Source organism: Erpetoichthys calabaricus, chromosome 1 (assembly GCF_900747795.2).
Source record: "Erpetoichthys calabaricus chromosome 1, fErpCal1.3, whole genome shotgun sequence".
NCBI lineage: Eukaryota > Metazoa > Chordata > Cladistia > Polypteriformes > Polypteridae > Erpetoichthys > Erpetoichthys calabaricus.
In genome coordinates, this window is record NC_041394.2 from 263,132,279 (window position 1) to 263,153,819 (window position 21,541).

General features: G+C 37.7%; 1 protein-coding gene across 2 annotated transcripts in view; it reads right to left on the reverse strand.

Moving 5' to 3' along the window:
* tnpo3 (transportin 3) overlaps positions 1 to 21,541 on the reverse strand; it is a 162,151-nt gene that overhangs the window by 47,492 nt on the left and 93,118 nt on the right. For both annotated transcript variants that reach the window (XM_028814714.2, XM_028814708.2), the window contains exons 6-9: positions 18,392 to 18,567; positions 14,141 to 14,279; positions 5,184 to 5,330; positions 2,088 to 2,195 (exon numbers count right to left, since the gene is read on the reverse strand). In XM_028814714.2, coding sequence (XP_028670547.1) covers positions 2,088 to 2,195; positions 5,184 to 5,330; positions 14,141 to 14,279; positions 18,392 to 18,567 — 570 coding nt within the window. The remainder of the gene's footprint in view (positions 1 to 2,087; positions 2,196 to 5,183; positions 5,331 to 14,140; positions 14,280 to 18,391; positions 18,568 to 21,541) is intronic.

Here is a 21,541-nt window from a genome sequence, read left to right on the forward strand (position 1 = left end):
CTAGTTCTACTGATGCTCAAATAATGCACATGTGTACAGTATTTGTATCTTGTAAAGATATGAGCTAAAGTGATATATTACATTTGTATGTTGTGTTAATCATAACAACATAGGTTCAATGATCCACAATATTTGTATATATTTGTAAATGTTTGTATACAATCATGGCCGAAATTATAAGCACCCCTGGAATTTTCACAGAAAATGCACCATTTCTCCAGGAAAATTGTTGCAATTACAAATGTTTTGGTATACACCTGTTTATTTCCTTTACGTGCATTGGAACAACACAAAAAAAACAGAGAAAAAAAGCTAAATCTGACATCATGTCACACAGAACTCCAAAAATGGGCCGGACAAAATAATTGGCACCTTTTCAAAATTGTGGGTAAATTGTTTTATTTCAAGCATATGATGCTCGTTTGAACTGACCTGTGGCAAGAAACAGGTGCTGGCAATATAGCAATCACACCTGAAGCCAGTTAAAATGGAGAAAAGTTGACTCAACCTTTCTGTTGTGTATCTGAGTGTGCCACACTAAGCATGGCAAACAGAAAGAAGAGCAGAAAATTGTCTGAGGACTTGAGAACAAAAATTGTGGAAAAATATCAACAGTCTCAAGGCTACAAGTCCATCTCCAGAGATCTTCATGTTCCTTTGTCCACTGTACGCAACATAATCAAGAAGTTCACAACACATGGCACTGTAGCTAATCTCCCTGGACGTGGACGGAAGAGAACAACTGATAAAAGACTGCAACGAAGGATAGTCCGAATGGTGGATAAACAGCCCCAATCAACTTCAAAACATATTCAAGCTGTTCTGCAGACTCAGGGTGCAACAGTGTCAGCTCGAACTATTCATCGACATTTGAACGAAATGAAATGCTATGGCAGGAGAGCCAGGAGGACTCCACTGCTGACACAGAAACATAAAAAAGCCAGACTGGAGTTTGCCAAAATGTACTTGAGGAAGCCAAAATCCTTCTGGGCGAACGTCTTGAGGACAGATAAGATCAAGGTAGAGATTTTTGGTAAAGCTCATCATTCTACTGTTTACAGAAAACGGAATGAGGCCTACGAAGAAAAGAACACAGTACCTACAGTCAAACATGGTGCAGGTTCTAAGATGCTTTGGGGATGTTTTGCTGCCTCTAGCACTGGATGCCTTGACTGTGTGCCAGGCATCATGAAATCTGAAGACTAGCAAAAGATATTGGGGCGCAATGTAGGGCCCAGTGTCAGAAAGCTGGGTCTGCGTCAGAGGTCATGGGTGTTCCAGCAGAACAATGACCCCAAAAATACCTCTAAAAGCACCCAGAAATGGTTGAAGACAAAGCGCTGGAGAGTTCTGAAGTGGCCAGCAATGAGTCCGGATCTAAATCCGATTGAACACTTATGGAGAGATCTCAAAATTGCTGTTGGGAGAAGGTGCCCTTCAAATCTGAGAAACCTTGAGCAGTTTGCAAAAGAAGAGTGGTTGGAAATTCCAGTTGAGAGGTGTAACAAGTAACTTGTTGATGGTTATAGGAAGCGCTTGATTTCAGTTATTTTTTCCAAAGGGCGTGCAACCAAATATTAAGTTGAGGGTGCCAATAATTTTGTCCAGCCCGGTTTTTGAGTTCTGTGTGAAATGATGTCAGATTTGGCTTTTTTCTGTTTTTTTTGTGTTGTTCCAATGCACAAAAAAGAAATAAACGTGTATACCAAAACATTTGTAATTGCAACAATTTTCTGGAAGAAATGGTGCATTTTCTGGGAAAATTCCAGTGGTGCCGAAAATTTCGCCCATGACTGTATGTATACTGCAAAGAAAGGGATTAAGATAGATTGATAAAACTAAATGTATTCTTCTTCAATACAATTAAAGCATACTCAATGTGTCTTGATCTGGGACAGGATAGAGCTAAGTTGTTTTCGGGCCCTTTACAACGTGAATCAGAAACTTCAAATTGAGAAAAGACCATTAAAGAAAACACAATTCATGAACAAGCACTATTATCTTTATTTTGCAATAAACATTTCCATACAGACCTTTACAGACAGCAGAAAGACTTAGATGTACCAAAAAGACTGAATGTACCATACCTGAGAGAAACATTCCATGGATCCAACCAAAAAAATGAGGTCCTTTACAAGATCTGAGACTCTCATACGGAACTCCCCAAAATCATCAGTATCCTCAGGTATTCCTTCCTACATTGAAAGAGTACTAATAATTTATTTTATACTAAACCAAACTATGGAAAAGAATCAAGAAAAATAGTTTCAATAGTTAATAATTTTCACTGCTGTTTGTTAATAAAAATATTTAGCATGACTTGTATTGAGGTTAAATGAAAATTTCCAATTTTCATAACCCATTTTGCCAATAGCTGGAAAGGGTACCATCAGCCTATCCTGGTAGTATCAGGTGAAAAACAGGAAACTCAATGTCAATATGAATGTATTTTTATAGCATTTTTCAAAACTCAATGTTAAACCAAAATGCTGCACAGCATCGTATAAAAAAAACAAAAAAATCCCAACAATATAAAATTCCAGCATTTGAAACAAAGTAAAATTGAATGCATGGAAACAAAATCACATGAATTAAAAAAGGGGCTCAAGAACCAAAATAAGCCTTACAATACAAGCAGGCCTTGAGCCGGGTCTTAAAGAAACAGTTGTTATAAACAAAGGAAGACCATAGCTTTTCAGTGGAATCATCTCCCTTTGATTTCAGATGAGAAGGTGAAATAGTCAGAAGTGACTACCTTGAAAACCTTACATATCTTGAAGCTGACAGTGGACCAAAAACCTCAGCGAGGTAAAAGGTAGTCAGATCACAGAGAGTTTTGCCCTCCACTAATATTGACAGCCTTGGTAAACAACAACAAAGTTGGCTGTGAAAAAATATCTTCTCTTGATTTGTCTTTCAAAATATTATAAAAAATGTAACCTTTAATTGAAGTAAAATTATTTTCCTAAATTATGTATGTGTCATAATTATTGGCACCCCTAGAAAGTCATATGAGTGAAGTAAAATCCTAGTCATATTTTACATTTTTAAGCTCATCTGAGTGAGTAGGAACAATTAAGTGACCAGCTATGACTTTCTGTTTCACTGGGGTATAAAACATGAGGTGACACACAGGAAAAAATCTCTTAATCATCCATCGCAATGGTAGAGACCCAAAAACACAGTAATGATAAATGACAAAAGGTTGTTGACCCACACAAATCAAGAAAAGGCTACAAGGAAATAGCTACACGGATGAAAAAAGCACATTGCACTATAAGTGCTATAAATAAAATGTTTAAAGCTACTGGGGATGTTAAGAAATAGTCCCTATACATAGTGAGGAGGATGATTAGAGTGGAGAAAGGTCTCCAATGATCACAGCTGGGAAACTACATACATCAGTTCAGTTTTAGAGTCAGAAAGTCTTCAAAACTGCCATCAGATATACCACCTACTGTATATAAATGAAAGTTGCCTGGGAGCATTTCCAGAAAAAAAGCCCCTGCTGTCATCAAACAACAAACTCAAGCACTTACAATTTTGCAAATGGTCCTTAACTTTGAATGGGACCATATTCTATGGTTAGATAAAACAAAAATTAAGATTTTTAGCAACAGACACAGGAGATGTGTTTGGCACAGAGGGAATAATAGGCATGCAGAAAAATACCTCATCCCCTCTGTGAAGCAGGATAGTGGATCTTTGATACTGTGGGGCTAGTTTACTGCCAAAGTCAGTGGACAACGTGCTAGGATACATGGTATCATTGACTCCATCAAGCATCAGAAGATATTAAATCAAAACCCTATTGCCTCAGCCTAGAAGCTAAATTTGGGTCATGGCTGGGTCTCCCAGCTGGACAATGATCTAAAGCATACCTTAAAATCAAAAAAAAAAAAATGGTTCAGTGACCAAACAAATCAAGGTTTAACCATGGCCATCCTAGTCCTCTGACCTACATCTCAGTAAAAACTTCTGGGGTGAGCTGAAGAGGACAGTCCATTAGCGTGGACCTCAAATTTAGAAGGATTTAGGAAGATTTTGCATGGAGGAATGGTCTCAGATTTCTTGCCATGCTTTCTCATTGAGCATTATAGCAGATGATTACGACCTGTTGCCTTGTGTGACCTGTTATCTTGGCAAAGGGGAGCTGCATGAAGTATTAAAAGAAGATGTGCTAATAATTGTGGAACACAATTATCAAAGAAAATATTTGTTTTACCTTTCAACTATTTTACTTTAAATAAATGTGATTTTTTGTTAACATTTTAAATGAAAGACCTGGAGGATAAATAATACATTTTTCACAGCCCATTTTTATTTATTTGCCAAAGGAACCAACATCAGGGGAGTACAGAAGGCATTTCAGCCAGAGCAGACATAAGGTCAATGTGTTGTGAAGCAGCAGCACTATCAGGTGACACTGGGGGCGGTTTTAAATTCTATGCCTTGTGTGGTACATACTTTACACAATAATACATATTTGCATGGGCACACCTCTTGGCACTTACAAAACAAATTAGGCAACTAAATCCTTTCATACCTAAATTATTGTTCTACAGCTTCCCAGAATGCTAAGAAATATCTTACTACATATCTTAGACACTTGGGTGTGAACCTAGGTCTTTGACTGGGACCTATTAAAGTTACTTACGGAGAACAAGCTGTTAAATAAAAATCCTTTCCAGTAACAGTGCAAAATAGGGTAATGGACATTTTTAAATAAAAATATTAACTCTAAAGGATAACAAGATTTTTTTCTCTGTACAAACTGTCGTTGTGTAAAATGCCAATTTCTTCCAACTTTTTGATATTCATTTTAAGGATGCGTTTCATTACAGATGGAAGTTTCTTTTATTAAATGTACCATTAAGTTTTATTTAATATACTAAAATATTATTTTTAATCAAAGTAGTAAGTTTAAAAATACACATCTTATCAAATTTTCTATCAGTTATCTAAACATACATTGTAGTTTAAAGTTTTATTTTTCATAATGGCAAGTTGAGAAATTCTTCAAATGTAAACCACAGTAAAAAATATATTTTCACTCTGCTGACTTATGTCTGCAAGACAACTGTCACACATTTAATTCTTTTTGCTTATTGTAGGCAATTTCCAACCCCATTACAGAACTGCATTCACCTTAAACATACAGAAGAAGAAAAAAAATAACTTACATGGTCAGGGTCCAATTGACAATGCCTTGCAAGGGCATGCAACAATCTTTGGATATAGGGCCGAAAAATGCCATGAAGTACTGCATCATTAATTTTATACAGGTGCTCTCCTAATCTATACCAGAAATTAAAAGATATTTCTACAACCTGCAAATAGAAAAGAAAAGAGCTCAAAACACTTAACTTTCACTTACTGTCTTAGTTTTATAAATATACATTACATTTCAGGATTTTCACATAACTAGTATACTAAGTAAATAGGAAAAAAAGGTGTTTGCACATAACGGTATAACTTCCAGCACTTTCCTCTCACATGTCATCATAATGTTTTAACATATTTAAAATGTATATAAGCATTTCATATATGCACTGAATATATGCATTTGCCTTGCAAAATTGTGTTCCATGGCCCAACATTTTCTATAAATTAAAAAAAAAAACATCTTGCCCAAACTTGCACTTTATAATAGAGGCAACAGGGCATTAAGCACCACTGGAAAAGCTGAACACACACCAAATATGTCCTCTTTCAGCATCAATAAAAGAACCTATGCCTACAGTGTTTTTGATACATATTTGTGACAACAAACAGGATCAAAAAATAATTTTATTTCATATTCCTGGAGCTATTCAGTTCAAGGTAAAGGTACGTTTTCTGTTCATTTGTGTGAGTTCTCACATAAATATACAGTGCATCCGGAAAGTATTCACAGCACATCACTTTTTCCACATTTTGTTATGTTACAGCCTTATTCCAAAATGGATTAAATTCATTTTTTTCCTCAGAATTCAACACACAACACCCCATAATGACAATGTGAAAAAAGTTTGAGATTTTTGCAAATTTATTAAAAAAAAAAAAAAATCTGAGAAAGCACATGTACATAAGTATTCACAGCCTTTGCCATGAAGCTCAAAATTGAGCTCAGGTGCATCCTGTTTCCCCTGATCATCCTTGAGATGTTTCTGCAGCTTAATTGGAGTCCACCTGTGGTAAATTCAGTTGATTGGACATGATTTGGAAAGGCACACACCTGTCTATCTAAGGTCCCACAGTTGACAGTTCATGTCAGAGCACAAACCAAGCATGAAGTCAAAGGAATTGTCTGTAGACCTCCGAGACAGGATTGTCTCGAGGCACATATCATTTCTGCTGCTTTGAAGGTCCCAAAGAGAACAGTGGCCTCCATCATCCGTAAGTGGAAGAAGTTCGAAACCACCAGGACTCTTCCTAGAGCTGACCGGCCATCTAAACTGAGCGATCGGGGGAGAAGGGCCTTAGTCAGGGAGGTGACCAAGAACCGGATCCTTGGTCCTCTGTGGAGAGAGGAGAACCTTCCAGAAGGACAACCATCTCTGCAGCAATCCACCAATCAGGCCCGTATGGTAGAGTGGCCAGACGGAAGCCACTCCTTAGTAAAAGGCACCTGGCAGCCTGCCTGGAGTTTGCCAAAAGGCACCTGAAGGACTCTCAGACCATGAGAAAGAAAATTCTCTGGTCTGATGAGACAAAGATTGAATTCTTTGGTGTGAATGCCAGGCGTCACGTTTGGAGGAAACCAGGCACCGCTCATCACCAGGCCAATACCATCCCTACAGTGAAGCATGGTGGTGGCAGCATCATGCTGTGGGGATGTTTTTCAGTGGCAGGGACTGGGAGACTAGTCAGGATAAAGGGAAAGATGACTGCAGCAATGTACAGAGACATCCTGGATGAAAACCTGCTCCAGAGCGCTCTTGACCTCAGATTGGGGCGACGGTTCATCTTTCAGCAGGACAACGACCCTAAGCACACAGCCAAGATATCAAAGGAGTGGCTTCAGGACAACTCTGTGAATGTCCTTGAGTGGCCCAGCCAGAGCCCAGACTTGAATCTGAATGAACATCTCTGGAGAGATCTTTAAATGGCTGTGCACCGATGCTTCCCATCCAACCTGATGGAGCTTGAGAGATGCTGCAAAGAGGAATGGGTGAAACTGGCCAAGGATAGGTTTACCAAGCTTGTGGCATCATATTCAAAAAGACTTGAGGCTGTAATTGCTGCCAAAGGTGCATCGACAAAGTATTGAGCAAAGGCTGTGAATACTTATGTACATGTGATTTCTCAGTTATTTTATTTTTAATAAATTTGCAAAAATCTCAAGTAAACTTTTTTCATGTTGTCATTATGGGGTGTTGTGTGTAGAATTCTGAGGAAAAAAATGAATTTAATCTATTTTGGAATAAGGCTGTAACATAACAAAATGTGGAAAAAGTGATGCGCTGTGAATACTTTCTGGATGGATGCACTGTAGGAGTAAAGACAAAATAAAACCTGAAAGGTTAATGTGGAAGACTACAAGTGCTGAAGAACCGCTCTATCAATATTCAACACCTTCATGCCCCGTTAATTCTAAAGCACCAGTGTGGGCAAGATATAAGAAATGCTGGACTTTGGAACACAGTTTCATGCAGCAAATGCATATATATCATATTTGTGAAGAAATAACTTCAACTTAAAAAATACCAAACTTATCCTTTAACGGGATCCCTGAGCCAAGCCTAGCAGCTTCAGCAAGAAGACAAAAAACAGCCCTGGAACAGGCACCAAGCCACTGGAGGAACAACTCACACACATCTCCACACATGTTTAATTTGGAATAACCAATTAACCTAACACAAACAGTTTTAGCATATGGGAACAACACCTGTGTATGTAGTAGAACCCACTCAACCCCCCCAAACCCCCCCCACACACACGAGGGTAGATATCAGATCTTACAATCAAAAGATTTTGATAAATGAAGAAAATAAATTAAAATGTCCAGCAAAAGTCTTTGAGGGAAAAAAAATATATATTCACAGTACTATAAGAAATAACTGAACGGTGAATACACATAACCTAGTTATTCAGGGTGGCGTTACCTGCTTGTTCAATCCGATTGCAAGTATTTAGACTTTTCAATTAAACTGGACTTCACCTGGGGGGTTGGGGGGGGGGGGGGGGGACGACACCCAGCAAATAATATGCAAAATGCATGTTGAGGCACCCCAACTGGGAAGACAAACAGGGTTTAAGTGCTATAAGGCAGCAACACTACCCACCTTCATCACTATGTCTCATAGTATATAACACAGCAAATAAGGGGAAAAAATACACAAGTGAGTTAAAAAATGGAAGTACTTAAATGTTTAATCTCTCAATGGCCAGCTATTGCCTTATATGAGATACTCATTGTGAGAAGAAATTAATTCTGGATGAAAAACTATCTTGTATATATATTTTGCTAATTTAGTCCCCAGACCCTTACTTTCACTGCTTAAAAACCCACCATGACCTAATATGGGACTGATACTCTAAGGAAATGGGAAAGATGACATTCTCCAGCTAAGCTATTTTCATTTAGTGGTTCAGTGTTAACTACTATTGTTTCCCACTTCCAGGAGACAGGCTCTGAATCCAAGCATTGTCACCGTATGTATGCCATCTGCATATTCTTCCTAAATCTCCAACTACTCCTAAATATCTCTCCATAATAGAAAAGTTGCAAACAGCCCCCAACCCACACAGGCTCCCCCTTAACTTACACAGTGCCCATATACAGGACTGTTCACTATAATCTCCAGATAAGGGTCTCCTAAAAAAAAAAAAAACCTTTAAATATGGAATACCTAGTCTTAAATGTCCAACTACTCAATAATACAGATGAGCAAACTGCCTCTGCAAATAGTAAAGCTATACCCCAACCATTTTAACATAGTGCACTACTGGAACATTAAAAAGGGCACACCCTCAGAAGATACAGAAATAACATCCATCTTCATATTTTGCTTTTGCTACTGGTAATTGACTGCAACATGGTGCATTGTTGGAGTTCCCAATGAGATGCCTGCTGACCAAGTGATGACAGAGTCTGTACAAAGTGTAGTTTTAATATTCTCTGCTCTCGCACTGGCTGGTATTAGCTTAATATTTCCCACTTTATTAATATTTAAGCATATGAAATAATTTATAAAGTGCATATGAATATTTTAACTATTACAATGGAAAAATACCACGGCATTCCATTTTGTTGTGTTCAATCAAATCCCTTTGATCAATTAATAACTACCAATTATTAAAATATAAACCTTGCTTAATGACAGAGACAATAATACAGAATAATTTTCCAGGAAAATGTTTTCTCTATGATTATGCAGGCAAGAATTTGTTTTAACATTAAGCATCTTTACAGTACAAAAAACATTCAACATACTTTTGTTTAGGAACAGGAGAATACTGAAAAGAAATATTAAACAGAAAAATTATCCTTTTTAATCTATAATTTAGCCCGTGTTGTTTCTTGTAATGGCTGAAGAAGAAAAAAAGCAATCTCATGTTTTTATGGAAAATGGAGATAAAGTTCCTGACACAATAGGCTGCTATGGTGACCAATGCTGAAAAAATGGCATTATGAAAATATCAATAGGGAAAAAATTAATTTACTTATGTTTGCATAATACATATGTCAGATATCCAGTTGTATGCTCACAAAATCCCAAACATGCATTTTGGCTAACATATTATAAGAAAAACTACTTCCAAAAATCCTTATGAACAGCTGGGGAACATGTTCAAAAAAGAACAAGAGTTTGAATTGAAGATTTGACTCCCCACTCAAGCACTTCCTGTGATATTAACACTGTAGAGGTGAGCAATTAGGAAACAAAAGAGAGTGAAAGCATTATCAGGTGGAATTTATGCTTCATATCTGTGCATATTCGAGGTACTCAACAAGAAAAGTGTCAATTCCAAGTGTAATTTTACAAATTACTGCTGAAAACGACAGAAATACAGCATAGTGGCTTAACAACCGAACACGTGTTTATATGTATATATACTGCTTTGTGTATGTTGTTGCTTGGGTAACCTGTTGACTTTCACCATAGCCAAGATATGTGCATGTCAAATGTGTCATATACAGTGATCCCTCCTTGATCGTGGGGGTTGCGTTCCAGAACCCCCCATGAAAGGTGAAAATCCGCAAAACCATGTTTATATGGTTATTTTTATATTGTCACGCTTGGGTCACAGATTTGCACAGAAACACAGGAGGTTGTAGAGAGACAGGAACTTTATTCAAACACTGCAAACAAACATTTGTCTCTTTTTCAAAAGTTTAAACATGCTCCATGACAAGACAGATGACAGTTCCGTCTCACAATTAAAAGAATGCAAACATATCTTCCTCCCTCAAGGAGTGCCCGTCAGGAGCAGAGAATATCAGAGAGAGAGAGAAAAGGAAACAATCAAAAATCAATAGGTGCTGTTTGGGTTTTTAAATATGAATGTCGGAGAGAGAGAGAGAGAGAGAGAGAGAAAAGCAAACAATCAAAAATTGATAGGTGCTGTTTCGAGCTTTTAAGTATGCTAGGCACCATGCTGGAAGCATATCGCTTGACAAACCAGCCGCAAGTATGCCCAGCAAGGAAGGGAACAATGTGAAGGTAGTCTTTCAGCATTTTTTAGATGAGCGTCCGTATCCTCTAGGGGTGCAAACAGCCCCCCTGCTCATACCCCCTCCGTCAGGAGCAGAGAATGTCAGAGCAAGAGAGAGAAAAGCAAACAATCAAAAATCAATAGGTGCTGTTCGGGCTTTTAAGTATGCGAAGCACCGTGCGGGAAGCATACAGTGGGTACGGAAAGTATTCAGACCCCCTTCAATTTTTCACTCTTTGTCATATTGCAGCCATTTGCTAAAATCATTTAAATTAATTTTTTCCCTCATTAATGTACACACAGCACCCCATATTGACAGACAAAAAAAATAATTTTTGAAATTGTTGCAGATTTATTAAAAAAGAAAAACTGAAATATCACATGGTCCTATGTATTCAGACCCTTTGCTCAGTATTTAGCAGAAGCACCCTTTTGAGCTAATACAGCCATGAGTCTTCTTGGGAAAGATGCAACAAGTTTTTCACACCTGGATTTGGGGATCCTCTGCCATTCCTCCTTTCAGATCCTTTCCAGTTCTGTCAGTTTGGATGGTAAACGTTGGTGGACAGCCATTTTTAGGTCTCTCCAGAGATGCTCAATTGGGTTTAAGTCAGGGCTCTGGCTGGGCCATTCAAGAACAGTCACAGAGTTGTTGTGAAGCCACTCCTTCGTTATTTTAGCTGTGTGCTTAGGGTCATTGTCTTGTTGGAAGGTAAACCTTCGGCCCAGTCTGAGGTCCTTAGCACTCTGGAGAAGGTTTTTGTCCAGGATATCCCTGTACTTGGCCGCATTCATCTTTCCCTCGATTGCAACCAGTCGTCCTGTCCCTGCAGCTGAAAAACACCCCCACAGCATGATGCTGCTACCGCCATGCTTCACTGTGGGGACTGTATTGGACAAGTGATGAGCAGTGCCTGGTTGTCTCCACACATACCGCTTAGAATTAAGGCCAAAAAGTTCTATCTTGGTCTCATTAGACCAGAGAATCTTATTTCTCACCATCTCAGAGTCCTTCAGGTGCCTTTTAGCAAACTCCATGCGGGCTGTCATGTGTCTTGCACTGAGGTATGTGTGGAGACAACCAGGCACTGCTCATCACTTGTCCAATACAGTCCCCACAGTGAAGCATGGCGGTGGCAGCATCATGCTGTGGGGGTGTTTTTCAGCTGCAGGGACAGGACGACTGGTTGTAATCGAGGGAAAGATGAATGCGGCCAAGTACAGGGATATCCTGGACAAAAACCTTCTCCAGAGTGCTAAGGACCTCAGACTGGGCCGAAGGTTTACCTTCCAACAAGACAATGACCCTAAGCACACAGCTAAAATAACGAAGGAGTGGCTTCACAACAACTCTGTGACTGTTCTTGAATGGCCCAGCCAGAGCCCTGACTTAAACCCAATTGAGCATCTCTGGAGAGACCTAAAAATGGCTGTCCACCAACGTTTACCATCCAAACTGACAGAACTGGAAAGGATCTGAAAGGAGGAATGGCAGAGGATCCCCAAATCCAGGTGTGAAAAACTTGTTGCATCTTTCCCAAGAAGACTCATGGCTGTATTAGCTCAAAAGGGTGCTTCTACTAAATACTGAGCAAAGGGTCTGAATACTTAGGACCATGTGATATTTCAGTTTTTCTTTTTTAATAAATCTGCAACAATTTCAAAAATTATTTTTTTTTGTCTGTCAATATGGGGTGCTGTGTGTACATTAATGAGGGAAAAAATTAATTTAAATGATTTTAGCAAATGGCTGCAATATGACAAAGAGTGAAAAATTGAAGGGGATCTGAATACTTTCCGTACCCACTGTATAGCGCAACAAAGCAGCCACAAGTAAGCCCAGCAAGGAAGGGAGCAATGTGAAGGTAGTCTTTCAGCGTTTTTTTGAGGAGCGACCGTATCCTCTAAGGGTGCAGACAGCCCCCCTGCTCACAATATATTTGAGGAGTTTTATTTAATACGTGCAGACCCCCGTGACCCTGTGTTCGGATTCAGCGGGTTGGAAAATGGATGGATGGATATTTATTACGTAATACGTGCTCTGATTGGGTAGCTTCTCAGCCATCTGCCAATAGCGTCTCTTGAATGAAATCAACTGGGCAAACCAACTGAGGAAGCATGTACCAGAAACTAAAAGACCCATTGTCCACTGAAACCCACGAACCAGCGAAAAATCTGAGATATATATTTAAATATGCTTACATATAAAATCTGCGATAGAGTGAAGCCGCGAAAATTTAAGCGTGATATTGCGAGGGATTACTGTACGCTGAGTTGAAGTGTATAAGCATAATATATGCAACCAAGTTCCAGTTCACAGTTCAGGGTGAATTAGTAGGTGCAATGTTGTGTGCATTAACATGAATGCATTAACATCCCAGCATCCTCAGCAGCTACCTTCTCAAGAAAACATTCAGATTTGTCTGGGTGCAAAATCAAGTTGGCAGGCTTATGGACTCTATTTTTCAGTATTTATTTAAGTAGTTGAACTTTTTCTTCATCTTTTCCTACTTCTATGTGGGGTCAATGTGCTTGATTAACCTTCATCAACACAGTCCTACACCTCCTCCTGAGTCAAACCCTTTTCCTTCAGATCTCCTTTTACTTTATTCATCCACCTCCATTTTGCTCTCCCTCACTTTCTTTTCCCCTATAGTTCTATTCCCATTACTCTTCCATCCATCCATCCATTTTCCAACCCGCTGAATCCGAACACAGGGTCACGGGGGTCTGCTGGAGCCAATCCCAGCCAACACAGGGCACAAGGCAGGAAACAATCCTGGGCAGGGTGCCAACCCACCGCAGGATCCCATTACTCTTTTCTTCACATATTCATTGTTTCTCCTCATTACATGCCCATACCATTTCAACCTACTTTCTTGTAATTCAATATCTCTCCCACTTTTGTGTGCTGTATTCAAACCTGATTTGACACATAAACACATCAAACAAACAAGAATCTGTCCAACAATAATCATACAGGAGTTCTTGAATCCACCTCAAAAGTGTGACTTTAGGAGTTAAAAACAATTTCAAAATCTAAACTGCTTTTCAATAGAACAGGATAACCAACATCTTATATTGCAAATGAGACTTCTTACTAATTGAACCATTCATAGAGTAAATGGTATTTACTCATATAAAAATTCTAACAACAATCACATTTCTTTTCTGCTACAAAGTAAATTCTATTTTTTGTTGCCCTTAGTAAATGCATACTATAAAGCTAAGTTTCATCTTTACATCTCATTGAACTTAAATAAACATGCCTGCTTCTTTCACTAAAAATCTGAACACCTTGGATTAAAATACTACAATTAAATTACTTTAACTAATAATTAAATAACCAATTATGCAAAAAAACGCTAATAAGAAATATCAACAAATAAATGATAGAAGACAAAACTATAATAATTTTAAAAAAATGGTTTTAAAAGTTTAATCAAAATAAGAGATATTACATGATAAACTGTATTTTTTCTGTTAAAAATATCCTTACTTCATATTGTGGGTGACCAGCACAGATCAGCAGCAACTCAAGTGTTCGTAAATTTCCCATTCCCTGTCCAGGATTCCTCACAATTGCCTCTAGGAATGTCTCACAGAGTTCAGTAAAAATCCGACAATAATTCAAAACTCTAAAATATTAAATAATAAAAAAGGAGAGCAGATTTACCATTACACATAAAACCAGTTTGGTTAGACTTAAATATGAGTTAGGATTTTGTTCTTTCTTACAAGCTGCTAGCTTTTAATATTAATTTAAATTATGACCACATGACTTTTCTGTCATATGGCAGTTCTTTATACACAAAACCATGCCAATTATGTACAAACTGATATGATACAAAGTGTGGAGAGGGAGAGAGAGAGAGAGACACACACAGACAGACAGACAGACAGACAGACAGAAAGATAATAACTCAAACAGAGTAACTGGAATTTAAAAGAGGGGTAAATGCAGGCTTATTTCCTGATGTCCCCTTACTTTTCCTAAGAGGGAAATCAATGATTAAGTCCTTCACATGCCCAATGGCTATTAACAATGAATACAGAAAGTCCCCTTTACACTGCTGTGAGAAAGTAATTGACCCCTTCCTAAGATCTTATTTTTGCATATTTTACACAATGAATTACCTTACTCCTTTAGACAATTGAAATGCAAGAGTTAGGGAACCTGAGTGAACACACTATACAATTTTTAAATTATTACTCTATTTAAGGAACAAAATTGTCCAGGGCGCCTATCATTTCATAGCTTCAACACCTTTGGCAGCAACACTCGCAACTAAACACTTTCTATATTTTTACATAAATTTTTCACAGTGTCTTTGAAGACTTTTAGTTCATTCTTCTTTCAACAACTACCTCAATTCAGAGAAACAGGTAGGTTCAGGTCTTGTCACAGGATCTCTATTGGGTTCAAGTCCGGACATTGACTAGGCTATTCCAAAACTTTAATTTTGTTTCTTAGGAGTCACCCAGTTGAAGACGTGCTTTTCCATTTTGCGTCATTTTTCTGCTACATAACTTAATTAAGCTTCAAATTCAGGTCATGAACAGATGACCACACATTTTTCTTAAGAATAGTAAAATGCAGAATTCATGGCTCCAATAATGGAAATCCTTCCAGGTCCTGAGGCAGCAAAGCATTCCCACACCATTACACTACAACACACATTTTATTGGAGGTATGATGTTCTTACTGTAAGATTAGCTTTATGCCAGATATAAGATTAGCTTTATGTACCACAAAAAACAGCATTTAAGGATTTTCACTACTGGAAGTAAACATCAACTTTCCTCTCAATCCCCTGCTACACCTTCCCTCAACACTTGCTATTGTGTTTTTTGAAAAATTCACATTTCCATCACTTCAACATGAAAAGAACACCCTACACCCCGACATTACTTGAACACAATCTGGATTTCACAGGGCATATCCTTATTGCTTTGATGTGATCGGAACTTCGCAGTGGATGCCCTTATTGCTTCAAGGCCATTGGGTCTTCACGGGGGACCCGTCCCTCCCATTGCTCAGATGCGGTCTGGACTTTACGAGGATAACCTTATACCTTCAACATGATCTGGAATTAATGGGGGTATCCTTATTGCTTCAACGCAACTGGGACTTCAAGGCAATCAACACAAAAAACGTGAGTAGTGTGGCACACCAGGGAGACAAGCAATTGTGCAGTGCACCACAAAGGCTAGAATAAGATGGGTGGTTTTAGAGTTATTCATTATTCGATTTAGAAAGATTTTGGTACTGGTGCTGAGGTCCAAAAGCTGGTATCAATACTAAAGTCAAAATTTTAGTAACAACCTAACACTATGTCAGACACAGTGGGACCTGTGTTGTCCAAAGAGTTCTACTTTTGACTTATTTGTCCATAAAACATGAAACATTATTCCAAAAAGCTGGGGGGTCATCCAGTTGTTCTTTTGTGAATGCAAAGATGTCCTTCTGAGATTTGCTGCGACTTCTTGAATGAGTCGTTGATGTGCACTTGAGAGGATATTGGCAGGCAGGCAGGCCATTCCTGTTCCAAATGTTCCCTATTTGGAAATAATGGCTCTCAGTATAGCGCGGTAGAGTACCAGACCTATATAATCCTTTGCTGATTGGCAAGTTTTAATATTTTTTTCTCTCCTTTTTTCTCTCCTTTGCTAGGGGCATTCAATATAGGACGAGTCTTAGATTTAATAGGGCTGACTATATATACTCTGAGTCTAATTATCAATTAACTTTGGTCACCAGTTTTCAGTGAGTAACTCAAGGAGAAATTACCTTTTCATATGCACAATACATGTGTTGAGTAAATGTATTGCTTAAATATATTAAAAAGTAATTTAGAAAGAAATGCTGTTATAAGTTTACATTTGTTTTGTTTAAAGATCTGAAGCCATTCATTGTGACAAATACAGAAAAACCGAGGACATTAGGATGGGGGAAAACACTTTTTCATAACACTGTAACTGGGCTTGACAAACCCAGGGCAGCAGGACAGTAATATAAGATGCAGGTTAAATTTACCATTATTTACACTACAATGGTTTGTATTTTATAAAGACGTTTAAGTGTTTAAACTACCCACTACTGCCAATGGCAAGATATGAAAGTGGTAATTTTAAACAGAGTACAGTAAAACCTTGATTACCTGTCAAAAAAAAAAAAAAGTGCACTCCAGCACCTACTTATTGTACTACTACTTATAGTACTACTGCTGCCATGCATACACTTTGAGCTCTGCACATTGAAACAACTCACCCTTCTGCTAGTGCATAGTGTTCATCCCCAGCACCACTTGTCAGGCTGCATTTTGAAATCAGTGTCAGTTATGCATCTTTAGTTTTAATAGCGTTTTGTAGCTTTTCTCTTTTATTATAATTTATCTACTATACATTGTTAGGATTGATAAATGTAAGCATGTGGTGTAAAAATTGCCACAAAAAACTGAAATTATTAAACATTTACAAAACGGAAAAAAAGTGCTTAAAGTATTGCTTCAATTTCTGGAGTAGGAAGAACAACCTTAAACGATATAAAGCATGATGCCGACAAAATTGAAAAACATGTTGAAAATGGAAACTAGTGATGGTAAAGTTAACGCATTAATGTTAATGTTCTCTTGGACTGTAATTTTCTTTTTAAATTCTGTTATATTATGTTTTGTTAATATATTGTGACGTGCTGTTGGGGAGCAGTAAGTGTGTAATGAATGCTGTAAGTGATAGGACTGGGTGAAGGGCTTGAATGACAGGAGAAGTTAGGAGAAGAGAGTCAGGAGGCAATAAGCAGTAGAGAATGAAGGAACATGAGTGGCAGGAGATATGCTGATTGGAAGGGAAAGCTTTCTTTTGTTGTTTTGGAGGTGTGCTCTGTAACCTAGATAATGGTGTATAAAACAGGGCACCATTTGTTACAGAACGAAGACTCCAAGTAAAACACAGAAAACTCCAGTACATCCAAGTTGTGTTTCATTATTACACTGGTCATTACATTATTAAACAACTTAATTCATTTTGTTAATGCTGTATTTTGTTTTGTAAATAATGATTATTCGCTAATCTACAGCATATCATTTTTAAAGTAGCTGTTCTGTTATCTGTCTTTTCTCTTATCCATAACAGCCTAAGTCATGACCTCTGAAAGTTAATCGAGGTTTTACTGTATTCATTTCTGTGCTTGAATGCAAATAACTGTGTGGTCACTTCAAATAAAGGAAAAACAGATGCACAGAGCCATAAGATCATCCTTCACATGATCATTTTCAATTTGTAAATATGTTACCTGTAGGGACAGTTAGGTTTTTCAGCTGATATTTAGCCAAAAAATATTCTGCCTAAGCCAATGCAAAGCAGAAAATACCTTGAGGCAAAAACTGGCAATAATAGAAATATTTCAGTCCCTAAACTAAAATGACACTGAAGTGCTTAGCAGTATGGCTAATCTTAGCAGTTTTTTCTTTTAGAATTCTGGAATTTTAACAAATACAAATTAAAAAAATGTAGTGTATATGGCATGCGGGCAGGAAAAACACAACAAACACACCTCAGAAAAGAGGATAAAGTGCTGGGGGTGCAATATTACCCATTGATCTGTAATAAATACATTTTAAGGGCATTACAAGAAGTTGGCAAAAAAATAAACATAATAAAAGTATTAACAGAAAACACTTGCTTGGAAATTTTAAAACACGAACAAAAATTACTTCTATGTCAAACACTTATTGAGTTTTTGCATTACTTGTCCAAGTCTTCCCGTGCAACAGCCATGTGATATGCAGTTTCCAGGGTCAGGACACCTTGAAACAGTTGCAGTGCAAGCGGCATGTTGTTATCTACATTCTCAATGGCATATAAAGCTGAGCACACACAGTCTGAGGCAGCCTCATGGAGGTTGGTGGAAGTTTCGTCCCTTTGCTAAAATTCAAAAACATAGTTATGACATTTGTGCAAATCAACAAAAATATTGCTAAAGTCAAAGTAAGCAACTGTGTCACACATGGTTACTTTTATCTAAAATTAGCAACCTATAATTACACATTATAACATAACATTACTCTAGCAGGGAAATTGTAAAATATTATGTCACTAGCTAAGAAAAGAAAAACAAACATTAATGCTATAACAATACAGAATATATTTATAAACACATAATAGACAACGACAAATGAAAGCCTGAACTTCAAAAACACCCAGAAAGTTCTTCCAAATGAACTTCAAGCTATTCCCTAACTCAACAACAAAAGATCCCTCCCATTGTAGTAGGATACCGAGAAAATATAAAGGAATCTGTACACTTACAATTAGCCTCGAATTTTTATTTCATTTTTATTAAGGCTATAACCTTATGCAGCATCAGAAGTATCTACTAGGTTTGCTACAAAGGAAATGATTAAACCAGTCTATCTTTAACTCACATTTGAATGTAAAGGGGGCGATCGAAAAGTTTTGAGCCGTTACATATTAAGAGGAACACCAGTAAAACCAAAAATGTTTTGTTTTTACCTTCTCCCAGTGAACAGTAATTTAGTTATATTCACAAAGCTTTGCTACTTCAATCACAAAAAACTTTTTATCTTGTTGTGCAACTACTCTTCTGTAGCTGACTTGAGATCCTTAAGGCTGGGAAGTAGTTGGGGACTAGGTATGGAAAATTAGGTAGATGTAGCACATCTTCAAATCCACAGCAGTCTTCACAACTTTATACAGTACGGCCAGATGATTTATGAAACAGAAGGGAAAGAGTCAATGGCTTTGTTCCCAAAAAAATAATTTCAAGATTGAATGTTGAACATGGCAAGGAAATTGTTGCCCAATTACGTGGGCATTTTTTGTCATGCAATCAATATAAATAACAACCTCAACATCACAAAACTGTGTCCTTGATCTTGCTGGCACTGGTTTGATCCATCAACTACTTCAAACAACCACCAAGCTTCCATTATTTCGACATATGTTTAGACTCTGGGTTAGAGAGGCATGTCCATACATATCCTTTATTATGAAACGCTTCTTAAAATTATCCCAGAATTCATTAGTTCAAAATTCTCCTTGGAACACACGATGATGATGTTTCACTGCAGTTAATATTACTGGCACTCAACTTGCAAAGGCCTCTGTCATCTTGAAATGCACATGAAGAATAGACCCATAATTGATCCATATAGTTCTTGCTATTTCATTTCTTCGATTCTCCATTACAACTCACTCCATGACAATATTTTCTTCTGCTGTCAAGGTTGAAAGCTGAGCCAATCTCGAGTCATCTTTAAGATACATGCTGTCACAATGAAATTCTACAGCCCATCTCTTGACGGTGGCATGTTAATTGGAGTGGTCCTGATGCATCTTAACAGGGCAAGAATTAATTTCTGATGCCATACTGTTCTCTAGCTTTATAAATTCAATAATAGCCCGATACCTGATTATGCGGTTTTCAGCATCCATGTTCACTTGGTTCTGAAACAAGAAACACACTATAAACCACAAATGCTAGAAAATTGTAATTTACATCTTTTAGTATACTGGAGCAAGTTTTTTGGCCACTTAGAATACCCCTTTCAGGTTCGGACTCAAAACTTTTTGATCACCCCCACCCCTGGTTTGTTAACTTGGATAAATGAAGCCTAATGACAGCTCTATTAGTTAATGAAAAATTTTAGTATGCTAAGAATGTACTACGAGAATAACCAAATCCATTATAATTAACGTGACTTTAAAGTCAATAGAAAGCCAGGCTAAAAAAACAAAATATTTAAATGCCCAAAGACAAAGCAAGATAAAAAACCATCAAGCCACTGTTTGAAATTTTGTTCTCTGCAGAGAAAACGCAATTTGTTTAGCTTTGTGTTATCCCAGGCACAAAGTGATATACAGTGCCTTGTGAAAGTATTCATCCCCTTTGCCGCTTTGCCTGTTTTGTCACATTACATTCTGGAATTAATGCACTTAGCAATATAGTTCACATTGTTGAAGTAGAATAAAAATAAAATATCTTGTGTATCTATATTTGTGAGTGCATACAGTACGTATTCACCCCCTTTGCTATGAAATCCCTAAATAAGGTCTCGTTCAAACAATTGACTTCAGAGGTCGCAATTACTTTATTAGGGTCCACCCGAGTGCAATCAAAGTGTCACATGATGTCTGTTTAAAAAGACCGGTTCTTACAACACCACTAAGCAAACAACATGAAGACCAAGGAGCACTCCAAACAGGTTAAAGACAAAGTTGTGGAGAAGTATAGATCAGGGTTGAGCTATAAAAAAAAATCCCAAACTTTGAATATCCCACAAAACACTATTAAATCCATTATAATAAAATGGAAAAAAAAATGCATCACTATAAACCTGACAAGAGAAGGCCACCCACCAAAACTCACAGCCCAGGCAGTGACAACATTAATCAATGATGCAACAAAGACATCAAGGATTAACACTGTAGGAGCTACCAAGATCCACAGTGGAGATGGGATCATTCGTCAATAGGATCCAACACTTCACATCACCCCAAGAACAACATTCCCATAGTGGTGGTTGTTTTTCCATCAGCAGGGACAGGAAAACTGGACAGGATTGAAGGAAAGATGGATAGCAATAAATACAGGACAATTCTGGAGGAAAACTTGTTTCAGTCTATCAGAGATTTGAGACTGGGATGAAGGTTGACCTTTCAGAAGGACAATAACACAAAACATACTACAACTGGAATGGCCTAGTTAAAGCCCAGACCTCAATCCAATTTAGAATCTGTGACAAGACTTGAATAATGCTGTACACTAATGCAACCCAGATCTACAGTACCTTGATGGAATGGGCAAAATCCCAGCGGACAGATGTGCTAAGCTAATTGAGACATTCCACAAGATATTTGCTGCTCTAATTGCTGCTAA